The sequence below is a fragment of the Eurytemora carolleeae genome, unplaced genomic scaffold (genome assembly GCF_000591075.1).
Source record: "Eurytemora carolleeae unplaced genomic scaffold, Eaff_2.0 scaffold16, whole genome shotgun sequence".
Classification (NCBI taxonomy): Eukaryota; Metazoa; Arthropoda; class Copepoda; order Calanoida; family Temoridae; genus Eurytemora; species Eurytemora carolleeae.
Genome location: NW_019396244.1, coordinates 109197 through 123729, shown reverse-complemented (window position 1 = coordinate 123729; position 14533 = coordinate 109197). Strand labels below are relative to the sequence as shown.

Below are 14533 nucleotides of genomic sequence, written 5' to 3'. Positions count from 1 at the left end.
ATTCGAACACTCGAGTGATGGATAATGTTTAAAAAATGTATTTTATTGAAAAAAAATTCACTATTCGAACACTCGAGTGATGGTTAATGTTTAAAAAATGTATTTTATTAAAAGCATATTCACTATTCGAACACTCGAGTGATGGATAATGTTAAAAAATGTATTTTATTAAAAGCATATTCACTATTCGAACACTCGAGTGATGGATAATGTTTAAAAATGTATTTTATTAAAAGCATATTCACTATTCGAACACTCGAGTGATGGATAATGTTTAAAAATGTATTTTATTAAAAGCATATTCACTATTCGAACACTCGAGTGATGGATAATGTTTTAAAAATGTAAATTCTGTTAAAGTTTAATCCCGGAGATTTGGGAATTTAAATGCTTATAAAAGTTTATGAAGCTACATGCTTATTGCACAGGGTGTATAAACAAATATTTTTCTAACAGAAATAAATTTCATATATATCTTCAAAATTAGAAATGGTTTATTCTGAATTCATTTCACGAAATTCCTTTCTGAGGTCTTAACTTTTGTGGGAAGTATCATTAATATTGAACTTTTAATCTCGATATCCAATGTAAGTACTTTTAAATTTGAGGTTAAATACTTGATCCTCAAATTAAAGTTGTTCATTCAGGGTTTTGACGAACACGGGATATCGAAGAGAAGTTAAGTCTGCAGAATATGGAGATCAAAGTTTGATCTCCATACTCTGCAGAATATGGAGATCAAACATTGATCTCGAGATTCAGCAGAATATGGAGATCAATGATTGATCTCGAGATTCTGCAGAATATTGAGATCAACGCTTGATCTCGATATTCTGCAGAATATGGAGATCAATGCTTGATCTCGAGATTCTGCAGTATATGGAGATCAATGTTTGATCTCGAGATTTACATCACAAAGCTTCCGACTTGAACTCTATTTGATCTACGTTTCTAAATATGAACCATCAACTTGCTCTAATTAGCAAATCCTAGACTAGAAGATGCTGCAAAACAAAGAAATTCAAGTCTTTGCCTCAAATTTAAATTTTATTTGCAACCTGCTGGTGTAAACCTATGCTATTTCAAACAGAATTCATAGTTTGAAATATAAAAAGGTTTTACAACATTGGGTTGCAAAGATATCGGGATTAAAAATTAGAGTTTGTGGCAAAGACTCAATTCCTTTATTAATTAAAAAACTTCAAGCTATTGCATAATATGATTTATTTTTAAAATTGTTCAAGATAAATCCTTGACACACTGTACTTGATGGATCAGAAGCATTCTTTTGAAAACTTGAAATAGTTTGGATATAGATTATGTTGTGGATCAAATACATCAGAATTTTCAATATCGAACAATACCGACTTAAGCTTGTTTAACCCTAAAAAGGCTGAGAGGGAAATTTAAAAGTAGAAAAAAAATTTTTTAAAAGAAAATAAAGATAGAACATAAAAATATCAAATAATATATATGTATATATTCATATCTACAAAATTGCCTAACCCCATTGATGAAACCCGGTTACCGTTCCTGGGTTTCTTGACGATACCCAGTCTTAAGTTTTGGGCTCTGTGGGGTTTGATCTAAGAGTAGCCGGGCAGGGACACAGTTAAGTGGGATAAAGGGGTGATATTTTTTATTTTCTGATGTTAATAGACAAAGCTGGGTTCCTCGTTAGTATATCTATATATATATAAAGTTGTAATCTCTGTTTGTTTGTCCGATTATAACTCAGGAATCCCTGGACCAATTTGCCTCAAATTTTGATTGAGGAACTCGTGAAAACTACGGAAATGGTTTTTGCTTGGTTAGAATAGAATAGAATAGTTAAAGGAGTAGGATGCAGTTTTCTTAATTGTTTGTTTGCGAGTAAAGGAAAAGCATTAGATGCAGTGGGTCTCACTAAACATCACATTTTCAAAATGTCCAAGCATGAAACTAAATATATTTCACTACATTGACAACTCCAAATCCTTGTCCCAGACTGAATTTCAGGCAGCTAGGACAAGCTGTACAGTACAGTACAGATACAGATTGCACAACGGGACAGTACGACAGTACACCAAGCTGTACAGTACAGATACAGATTGTACAACGGGACAGTACGACAGTACACCAAGTAATTTCCTTCCAGTAAAATTTATACGACTCTGCATGCATTCTAACTTTTAAAAGGGTAAAATAGCAACAAGAAAAAAAAACTGCAAACAGACAATTTTTTCTTGCACAAAATTTATTTTATAATCACGCTAGTTCTATCTTATTCAATCTCATATTTAAAAGCTTGTTAAGGTTAGGGGATAAAATAAGAGGATTCAAAGAAGAAAGGAAGAGGAAAAATTGAAGATGTTAAATAAAAATTTATGAAAATGGAGTAAGTAAAGGGATCAAATCATCAAAAAATGTATCAAATGAAAAGTTTTTGCAAATGAAATAAGTAAAGGGATTAAAAAAAGGTATTACAATAATGGGATTTAATGAGCAAGTTATCTATAAAAATAAATAAATAAGGGAATCAAATGGCGAGAATTAATGAGACCAGCTGATCAATTAAAGTGATCAATTAAATCAAAGAATCCCCAATATTATGTTAAAAAAAGATGAAGAAAGGTAAGGAACGTCTAATCGGTGATGGAGATGGACCAAACCTCTGTAGAGTAAAAAAGAAGATGTTAGTTCCACATTTATTGAAAATATATTTCGGTCTGGGTTGACCCTTGTCAGTTCTTGAGATTGTTTCTTCACAAAGATTAAAAACTGTTGAGGCCCAACAAGGTTACTTAGAAAAGACCTTGAGAATGAATCAAGCAAAGAGTTCATGTTAACAGTTAATTACTTTGTTTTTATTTAGTTTTTAGTCTGGAATAAAACCAAGATATCATGATATTTAATTAGCTAAACATTGAATACACTTAAACAGAAAGGTATTTATAGCGTTCAATACATATCATTAATGTTTAAATAGACAAGTTTAGCACAATCAATTAATACTGAATACTTTAAACCTTGCTGGTATATTCAGGACAGAGGTTACCTATCAATAGAGCGTTGGAACTAGGTAGGATTGGGATTAGGTAGGGTTGGGACTAGATACTGGTAGGGTTCGGATTAGGTAAAGTTGGGACTAGGTAGGGTTGGGATTATGTAGGGTTGGTACTAGATACTGGTAGGGTTCGGATTAGGTAAAGTTGGGACTAGGTAGGGTTGGGATTAGGTAGTGTTGGTACTAGATACTGGTAGGGTTCGGATTAGGCAGGGTTCGAATTAGGTAAAGTTGGGACTAGGTAGGGTTGGGATTAGTTAGTGTTGGTACTAGATACTGGTAGGGTTCGGATTAGGTAGGGTTCGGATTAGGTAAAGTTGGGACTAGGTAGGGTCGGGATTAGGTAGTGTTGGTACTAGGTAGTATTGGGACTGGGTAGTATTGGGACTAGGTAGTGTTGGTACTAGGTAGTGTTGGAACTAGGTACTGTTGGGACTAGGTACTGCTGGTACTCCATTCATGCACATAGAAAATTGTTTTAATCTTATCTATATTATGCTGAACCAGGGGAGCACATGTGTAAACAGCCTGAGATATCTTGTAGCTCCCCGGCCACAATATATTTATGATTGTTTGTTATTTTCAATTAGCATTTATATGTATGTACATTGTATAATTTGTGGCCTAATAAAAGATTTGATTTGATTTGATTTGATTACTAGGTAAAGTTGGGACTAGGTAGGGTTGGGACTAGGTAGTATTTGGACTAGGTAGTATTTGGACTAGGTAGTATTGGGACTAGGTAGTGTTGGGACTAGGTACTGTTGGGACTACTAGGTACTGTTGGTACTAGGTAAAGTTGGGACTAGGTAGGGCTGGGACTAGGTAGTGTTGGAACTAGGCAGGGTTGGGACTAGGTACTGTTGGGACTAGGTATTGCTGGTACCAGGTAAAGTTGGGACTAGGTAGTGTTGGGACTAGGTAGTGTTGGAACTAGGTACTGTTGGGACTAGGTACTGTTGGGACTAGGTATTGCTGGGACTAGGTAAAGTTGGGACTAGGTAGTGTTGGGACTAGGTACTGTTGGGACTAGGTAATGTTGGGACTAGGTACTGTTGGGACTAGGGAAATTTGGGTCTAGGCAGTGTTTGTACGAGGTAGCACTGGTACTAGGAGTACTAGGTAGGGTTGGGACTATGTACTGTAGGGACTAGGTAGTGTTGGTACTAGGTAGTACTGGGACTAAGTAGGGTTGGGACTAGGCACTGTTGGGACTAGGTACTGTTGGGACTAGGTACAGATGGGACTAGGTACAGTTGGGACTAGGTACAGTTGGGACTAAATATGGTAAGAACTAGATAAAAGATAAAATAGATGAAAAAGGATCAAAGATGCAGTATATATATATATTTTTATCAAGAAAAGATGAAACGGGAAGTGATTAGGAAAGGGTGTAAAGAAAGAATTGTGAATATAACGGGTAAAGTTCAGGCCAAAAAGGGGGGGGATACAAACGGATTGTTTTCACTGGTTTAGGCATGTTATACTGGCCCCATATTATTTGAAAAACTACTGTATAGTACTAAACTGTACATTATACTGTTGCTGTACAGTATTGTGTCTGAACTGTACTGTTTCTGTTCATTTCTGTAACAAAGTGTAAATAGAAAGATCATTGTAAAATCTTAAATGAATATGTCGGTTTTCATTTTTGTTTGTTTAATATGAGACCGCAGACTTGGCGAAGTAATAAAGGGAAATCTAGGCCAACAGCTCCCATGAGTACACGTAGAAATAGATCTTATATAGTAGATGAAAGATTTTCAGAATCCTTCAATAAAACAATTTTTCTCAATCACACTTCTGATTTGATATACAAGAATAAATGCTGACAATTTTTGCCTGATAACAACAGATCTGAGACTACATCAAAAAATTAAAAATGAAATAAAATCCAAGATTGAAAGTATGGGAATGAGATTAAAACCAGCAAAATGTAGATAATTTTTCATCAGATTGGTGAAACTGAAATTCCAAATATATTTCAAGAAGAGCAGAAAGGAAATGGGTCTTTGCCACAAACTCGGATTTTTAAATCCCAATTTCTTTAAAACCAAATGTTGTAGACCACAGATATTTCAAATTATGAACTCTGGTGGATCAAACGATGTAAGTTTGAAATATGAAAGGTATGCATCATCTGGTTGTTGAGATTTAGGTATTATAAAATTGGGATTTGTGGCAAAAACTCAATTCCTTTCTTGGTAAACGTCTATTTCCTATTGGTAAACTTAGTGATGCGTTTGATTACATCAAGAGTGAATTTGAAACAAAACTCATAAATATAAATGCACTTCTTATTCGGGATGAATACAAAGTCTGGATCTACAAACATTATTTCATCCCTTCTATTCGGTCTCTGCTCACTGTTAATACAATATCGTAACTCAATCTGAATTGAAAAAAATATTTTGAAAAAATGTCGATTTTTTAGCCCACCCATGATTCTCCACAAAAAATGTCAGCCCAATCGGTCCAGCCGTTTGGCCGGCTACATGCAACATATACAAATGTCTTGTTTTATTATATAGATGAAATTGATGACTTAACCATTTGAATCTTGAGTTTTGACTATCAAAAAGTTGTTCTAGATGTTATTTTTAAGGGATGGGGGGGGGTTTGATTCGATAGAATAATTAGTTATTATCAGATAAAACTGCTGCAACTGCAAATCTAAAGTGAGTAAAGAACAAGGAAAATCTCCTTTGTATTATTGAATAGAATCCCCTAGTCTGTAATCAAATAATCAATTCGTGAAACATTTATTAGCAACTGTGGTAAAAGCTATATTTATTACCTCCAGAAATCTTATCTTTCTGATATTAAAGCCCCGCCCCCTCCCAAAAAAAAATATATATATAAATATATTATAAAGATTTTTTTCAAGACATTATTCATTTTCATTTTTGAATGATTTTTCATTTATTTGTTTAAAAAGAAACACATCTAGAAATTTTCTGAAATGTTAAATTGAAGATTGAATTGAATTCGGAAACTTGTTTGATGGTTTTTGAGAAACTATAGAAACAATTCATAGAAGTCAAGAATCTTGAAACTTTTTAACAATAAGTTTTATAATTCATACGTTCACTATTTTTTGTTTTGAGGGGGATAGTAAAGTTTAGCAAAAAGGAATTAAAATTTAGTTTCGGAAAAATATTTATTCTCGACGTTAGATGGCTCTTAGTCCTTATTGGCTTTCTAATCAGCTCTTGCTTTCCTTTTAACCTCTCAAGAGAAAATACAGAAATAAAACTAATATCAAATAAAATCTTTCGTTGATTTATTTTGACATTTAGTTTGCATTCTGACTCTAAACCAGCAACCTCAATCTATGTGAAAAAAGGGGGTTCAGGGACACTGTCCATAGACTTTTATAAAAAAAAGGTTAATACAAATTCGTCCAAAACTTTTAAACTTTTGGTAACAAATCAAGCCTTAAAAATACTTCAAATTATAAGTCAGCACTTCTTTATTGTGATTCTTGAGATCAAGCTTTGATCTAAATCTTAAGCATGTCATACCCTGCAGAGATAACTTGAAATGAGGGATCAAGCATTTAAGTTTAAAAGAACCCAGCAAACGTTATATTGTACTGTGTTTCAGAATGGTGCCGTTTTTTATATTAATAAATATAAGTTTTTCTTAAAGTTTGAAATTTAGAATTTAAATGAATAATTAAATTGGAATATGAGTAGTTCTGATCATGTTTTATAATATTTTGGAAACACGAAAGAAAAAATTGAAAGGAATTGAGTATTTATCACAATCTCTGATTTCTCATCCCTAACCCTATATCGTAGACCGTAGATATTTCAAACTGTTTGAAATTGTTTTAGATAAAATATTCTAAGTTTGAAATATCAAAGGTTTACACCATTACCCCAGGGAGTATATAGAATAGAAGGGAGATATAACTGACGCGGTTCGCCCTACCATATGATTATTCATGCTTTGCAGACGGGTACTCCATTTGTATAAGAAATATTCAGAAAAGGTTATTTTATATGCGGTGATTGTACATCAGACAAATATTTCTTATACAAATGAATTACCCGTCTGCAAAGCATTTATAATCATATGGTAGGGCGAACCGCGTCCCTTCTATTCCTTACTCCCTGCATTACCCCCTAATGATATATGGATTAGTAAGTATGAGTTTGTGGCATAGACTCAATTTCTTTGCCAAACTTGACACACAGTGTCAGGTTCAGAATATAAGAATGGTTAGAACTTGTGTTACGTGAACTGTTTTTTTTTTCTTAATCTAATAAGTGGTTAACGACATGTTGTTTAAAAAAGAGAGGTTTTTAATTACGGTTTAACCGTGCTTCTTCTCCGTTTCTATGTGTACACCTGAAACCGTTTTCCCTAATTTGGTCTAATCAATTTCTCCCCCACTCCTCTCCCATATATCTCTAATCAATTTCTACCCCACCCCTCCCCCCATCTCTCTAACCTGGTTAAATCTAATCAGTAGCAAGGTTTCCAATGACATGTTTCTTGGATCATTTACAAATGAACAACGGAAATTATTTTTGATACACATTGACAGATACACAAGGTAACCTAGAAATTAGAAAAGACTGTAAAGACGACCTGTAAGAAAAAATGTCAGCCAATTCAGCCAATTTGGTCCAGCCGTTTTACCATCTATAGCGAACATAAAATGAGCACAAAGCTTTTTTATAGAAGATTGTTTGTGTAAAAAAGTAACATATGGAGATAAAAAACATTGATATTTGAATTCATCTTGTCTGGCAAGAAGAGCAGCGGGAGTTGAATAAAATAAAAATAGAATGTTTTTCAACAATTTCCAAAGTATAACAAACTAAAAATATAATTAATAATATCAAAAAGTTTTCATTCAATCCAGAACACAGTCTGTTTAATTAAATTGGAAATTTCTAGAACTTTTGACACGATCTCTAATTTTTTCTTTTCACTGCAAATTTCTTGCAAAATTCTTCAAAATAAAAGGCATGCAAATTCCAATTTAAATTTAAATTAAAGGGAGAGTTTACTAGGTTTAATAAAGGGTATAAGACTAATTAAAGGGACTGTAAGCGTAATTTCAAGTAACCTTTCATTTGTAGAGTGTCATAATCGATATACAACGATACCCTTTAAAGCATTGTTTGATAAAGGATTCTCGTGTCTCAGGGCACTCCATCTTCAGCTATATACAGTATACACACATATATACGATAAGATAAGATAAGATAAATTTTATTGCTAAAATACATGTACCTGTATACAGAACGAGTTTACAATTACAAATTGATTATATTAACAGTACAAGTATAAAGCAATTAGGTGGAAAATAGCTCTTGGCTGTTCTGATTATTTTTTCCACCTAAAATGAAAACAAAACATCTCAATTAAACAGATTTAAGGAGAACTGTGAGAGATCAAATCAATGTGCGGACAAAGTTTTAAAGGGTACCGATGTGAATCGGAAATGTCTCCTTTTGGAAGTTCAAGCTTGAAATTACGCTTGCATGCCCTTTAAGATCAGGATTTTGCTAAGTGTTCCTTTAACAGCTACATTTAAAAACAAGCCCTAATAATTTTGAAAAGCCTGGCGGCACTTGAAATGGAGCCCGGTCACAATGTTGATGCATATTTTTCAAACTTTGTAGATCTCAGTGTTTTTAGTTTTTAAACCTCAATGAAATTTAAACCTCAATGGTTTGTGCAAAAGTTAGCTCAAACCGCAAGCAATTTTGCGCGGAGGTGCAAAAATTTCTGGGTTCATAATGTCCAGTTGGGTTGGATCAGGGAGGGGGTGCAGGGACGCCATGAGCCCCGCGAAATGGTCTCTAAGCCTCTGGATTCACAGATGAGTATTTAACATGACCTGGCCGTTGCTACCCCTATCTTTTAGAGTAATTAAAAGCAACGTAGAAACATTTTAACATTTTTGAAAATATTTTAAAAGTTATGCATTTTAAGCACTCATTGGCGAATACGGAGGCTTAGAGACAATTTTGCGGAGCTCATGGCGGCCTTGCCCCCCCCCCCCTCTTTCGTTGGATCCGAGTAAAGTAATGTGCATACTGCATACAGGTAGAAACTTTTAAATCATTTAAATTATCATCACCAAAACCCCATCTAAAAAGACTACATTTATGAATAATGAAAATAGATAAAAATACTTACACCCCAAATAGTGAAATTTAAGATGAAAACAATGCACATACCTGCAATAAAATAGTTTATTAATTAACAAACTCTAACCTTAAACATGTTGGAAATAACATATTTTTCAGCTTTGCACTTAATTTGCAACTTAGTTGCACTTGGTTGCAAAACTCAAACTTCAAATGTTCTAAAAAATATGTTTTTTTGAGCGTTTTTTGCCTTTTCTAAAATAACTTTAAAAACTTGTTTAGTAGGAATTGAACATGAACATTAGCCATGGGGAACTATTAATCCTGATATTTTGAAACTTCATGTCCTGTGATATTTTAAACTTTGAATTCTTCTAGGTCAGGAACTCCTTGTTTGAAATACCAAAGGTTTCCCCAACACCATGTATTTACACCAGCCAAAACCGGACTTCCTCGTAAGTATTTCTGATTTAAAAAGGCAGTTTCTCGTATTTCTGATTTTTCAAGGCAGTTTATCTTCCTCGCAGGATGATTTTATTTCCCTTATAAGGATATACTGCATGAAGTACGGTGCTTAAATATTCTTATATAAAGAAGGAAATGTCATTTGATGGTATAAAGTAAACATACTGTTAAATGATACTAAACCTTTAGTTATGAACTAGATTGCTAATCACTGCACTGAACTAAACGCAAACATACGCTCAACTTTTTATAGAGAAAAAAATCCTCTTGCAGCAAGGAAGTGCAGTTTTGGTCGGTGGAAATACAGTTCACTCTCCCCTGAATGATACAATATCTTCGGTCAGTGTACTGTAAATTACTGCAGAACGCACAGAAAGCTTAGTTAAGGGAGGGATGCAAGGATACAAGATTAGAGTTTGAGGAGAGTAATAAGTAGTTCCCTTCCAAATTTTCAGGTTTTAAACTTTTTTCTGCTTTATGTTAAACATAGTGAATTTGTATTCGAAGTTTTGTTCTAAATTGCAAATAAAAAGGATTTATGTTTATAACAGAATATATTATCCTGAAGAATAAGAATTTCTGGAATATTTTTGCACGTTTATTTTTGTTTTTAGCTCAGAGGTGTTTGTCAAAATCAGCAACAACCGCGAACTAATTAAAGATTTTTTCTACAGATTTTCTTGCAAAAATAGTATACTCATTTTGAACAACTGTAAGGAATTCAATAGGAAATGTAGTATTTTTTAATGGTTTCTTGGCTTGACCTCTCCCCCCCCCCCTCCGACTTCTAGTTTTATTGCTCTGTTAAATGAAAATATTTTGCAAGATGGGAAATGAAGAGAATTTTTATCGGGAAACAGGATGACAAGAAGAAAAATTAGATGTGAAACAAGGAAAAATAGAAAAAGATAATTTCTACAACAGAAACCAGAAACTAGAATTGGAATGATTGTTCTCTTCTTGCTCCTTTAATCATGGAATTTTAAACTGATTCATTTATTAAAAAAGTTCCCTGACGATAGTAAGAACTTTAGTGTTTTGAATCTTGAGGTGAAGCATTTCGATCTCCATCTTAGTCAGGTATACGGATTAATTTAATTTCTCTTATATATCCCGTAGTGAACACATATCATACAAATCAAATCAAATCATTTATTAGGCCACAAGTTAACAATATTCATATTAATAAAAATGACTATACAATTACATATATATATTTTGTGGCCGGGGAGCAAGGATAACTTTAATAGAGAGATTAAGCATTTATTCGCAAATCTAAAGTGCCTACATTGAATATCGAGATCAAGCGTTCAAGATTAACGATACTCCACACAAAAGTTTCGACCGCTAAACATTTTTGAGACATATATAAGGAATCCTTAACAAAGTCTCATAATTATAAAGAAAAAAGGGTAAATTGAGTCATTTCTCTCAAATTTGAAGAAGTTTACGTAGTTCAACTATTTCCCTCTTTTAAAATACAAAACATTAAAGGTAATGAACTTTAAATGGGATTTATATTTCGTAAATCAGTCTTCCTCGTCAATTATAATTAAGCCTATTGCCTCGACCAAATAGTTAAAAATCTTGAAAGCTGAAAAGTGCATTACAGTCTTCAACTTCACATGTCCAGGGCTACAATAAAACATTGAACATTTATCGGGCGTAGTGTACTCTGAACCTGAGTGTAAAATTATCAATTATAATGATTTGTGCAACAGCTATAACCCTGGGGGTAATGTAAACAACCTGTATTACAATACAGTTTAAAAGTTAAGAGTATTAAAAAAAGGCTTAAAATATCCTATACTTACACTTATGTAATACATTGTTTTCAGTACACAGATATCTACAAATATCTACAAATATCTACAAATATCTACAAATATCTACAAAATAACAAATATCAACAAATATCTACAGATATCTTCAAATATCTACAAATATCTACAAATATCTACAAATATAAACAAATATCTACAAATATCTACAGATATCAACAAATATCTACAAATATTCACAGATATCTACAAATATTTACAGATATCTACAAATGTTTACAGATATCTACAAATATCTACAAATATCTACAATATCTACAAATATCAACAAATATCTACAATTATCTACAAATGTCTACAAATGACTACAAATGTGTACTAATATCTTAACATATCTACAAAATCAACAAGTATCTACAAATATTAACAAATATCTACAAATATCTTCAAAAATCTACAAATATCAACAAATATCTACAGATATCTTCAATTATCTACAAATATCAATAAATATCTACAAATATCAACAAATATCTACAAATATCTTCAATTATCTACAAATATCTACAGATATCTTCAAATATCTACAAATATCAACAAATATAATCAAATATCTACAATTAGGTCTACAAATATAAACAAATATCTACAAATATCTTCAAATATTAACAAATATCTACAAATATCTACAAATATCTATAAATATCTACAAATATCTACAAATATCAACAAATATCTACAAATATCTACTGATATCTACAAATATCTACAAATATCTACAAATATCTACAAATATCTACGAATATCTACAAATATCTTCAAATATCCACAATTATCTACAAATGTCTACAAATGACTACAAATGTCTACTAATATCTTCAAATATCTACAAATATCTTTAAATATCTACAAGTATCTACAAATATTTACAAATATCTACAAATATCTACAAATATCTACAAATATCTTCAAATATCCACAATTATCTACAATTATCTACAATTATCTACAAATGTCTACAAATGACTACATATGTCTACTAATATCTTCAAATATCTACAAATATCTTCAAATATCTACAAGTATCTACAAATATCTACAAATATCTTCTAATATCTACAAAAATATTCAAAAATCAACAAATATCAACAAATATCTTCAAACATTAACAAATATCTACAAATATCTACAAATATCTACAAATATCAACAAATATCTACAAATATCTACAAATACCTACAAGTATCTTCATATATCTACAAATATCTAAAAAAATCTACAAATATCTACAAATATCTACCAATATCTACTAATATCTTCAAATATCTACAAATATCTTCAAATATTTTCAAATATCTACAAATATCTTCAAATATCTATAAATATCTACAAATATCTACAAAAATCTCTAAAATATCTACCTGAATCTGCGACAAATTAAAAGTCTTGTTTTAAAGATTATATGACTTGCAGTGGAGCGTCGTCTCCAACGAAAAGTTGAAAAGCTGGGAGGTGTTGGCAAATAATCACCGTCTTCACAATTTTTCGCGGCTTTGTCAGCTGATGGGGTAAGATTTTCAGCTGATTGTGTAAATTTATTATCAGCAAGTTTGACAGATTTTTCAAATGATTCTGCAGACTTATCAGCTGAATTGTTGAGGGAACCAATACAATCAGCCTCTGGAATACTGGGGAAATCAGCTTGGTTGACGACTGATTTGGTAGTCCTAGTGCAGGGTAACATCGTATTTTTTGAGAAAACAAATTATTCTGAAAAATCAAGAAAATCTAACCTAAAGTTGGTAAATTGATAAATCAACAAAATCGAATTTTTGAAAATTAATTAATTTTACAATTTTCGTAATTTCATCAAATCCAGATAATCCTTTCTTTAAAATTGATGGAAAGTGATCTTAAAAATATTTACAAGGATTTTGTATATAGTGAGACATATATTAACAGTTTATAGACGCGTGAATGTACTGCCAAATAACCCAATCTACCCCTTAGAACTGAACCGTTTCTTCCTTTTATATACTTCATGCAGTATATTGTGCACTGTATGTAAACATACGCTAAACTTCATTTATAGGGAAATAAATCAAAATAATAAACTTCCTTCTTAAACAAGAGGTACATTAGGAAGTTCTAGTTTGGTAGGTGGAAATACAAAAGCGTATAAAAAATTAATTCAACTATATGATTTTTCTGAAAGCACTCAACTGAAAGACTACATATTAAGCCTTTTTTTTCGATATTTGGTCTTAATATCATTAATTTGAGATATTCAAACAATTTCTTTATTAGCAGAAGAGTTACTGCATATATATTGAATATCTATTCTACTTCCCATATTGATAAAAAGGAGTATACATATATATATATATTCTATATTACCAAATGTATATATTAAAGTGCACCAGGTATATGGGGGGGGGGGTTAAAAGGCATTTGCCCATCTTCTTTATCATTTATCTCTTACAGCGATACCCATGAATAAGAACCAGTCAAACTCTATTTAAAAAGAAAAACAACATAAGGAAAAACGTAAGGAAAAGTATATTTTTTTAATAAAATTATTATCAAAACATGGTTGCATTTAGCTCCAGTAAACTGAACTATAAACACATCTTTCTAATCATATTTCTTTGATAAATATATAAGTTATATCTTGGATTATTTCATGGAATGAATTTGCACCCCAGGAAAATTGAAGAGCAAAATAAAAAGTGTGAAAATTCTACAATTATTACTGGAGTAAAAGCCTTTTCAATAAATTAAAATAGGAATTGAATTTCCACAGAAGTCCACGTTTATGTAATAAAAAATATAGGAAAGGAGTTGAGTCGTTGTCACAAAATCTGATTTTCTAATCCAAATGTATTTGCAACCTAATAAAGTAGACCTTATACATTTCAAACTATGAATTATTTTGGATCAAATAATCTATAGGGTTACACAATCAGGTTACAAAGATGTATGAATTAGAAAATCAGAGCTTGTGTCAAAGACTCAACTCCTTTGTGAAAAATTAAGTATGTAAAAAATTTCTGGATAATTTAGATAAAAATCTATTATCTATATGTATATATAAAAAGTAGTAATCTCAATTTGTCTCGTTAAATATC

General features: G+C 31.7%; 1 protein-coding gene across 1 annotated transcript in view; it reads right to left on the bottom strand.

Moving 5' to 3' along the window:
• LOC111699226 (cAMP-specific 3',5'-cyclic phosphodiesterase) overlaps positions 1-13171 on the bottom strand; it is a 132616-nt gene extending 119445 nt beyond the window's left edge. Inside the window, exon 1 of the mRNA XM_023469839.1 lies at positions 12827-13171. Within this exon, the coding sequence (XP_023325607.1) occupies positions 12827-13149 (323 nt within the window). The 5' untranslated portion in view covers positions 13150-13171. The remainder of the gene's footprint in view (positions 1-12826) is intronic.
• Between the last annotated feature and the right edge of the window lie 1362 nt (positions 13172-14533).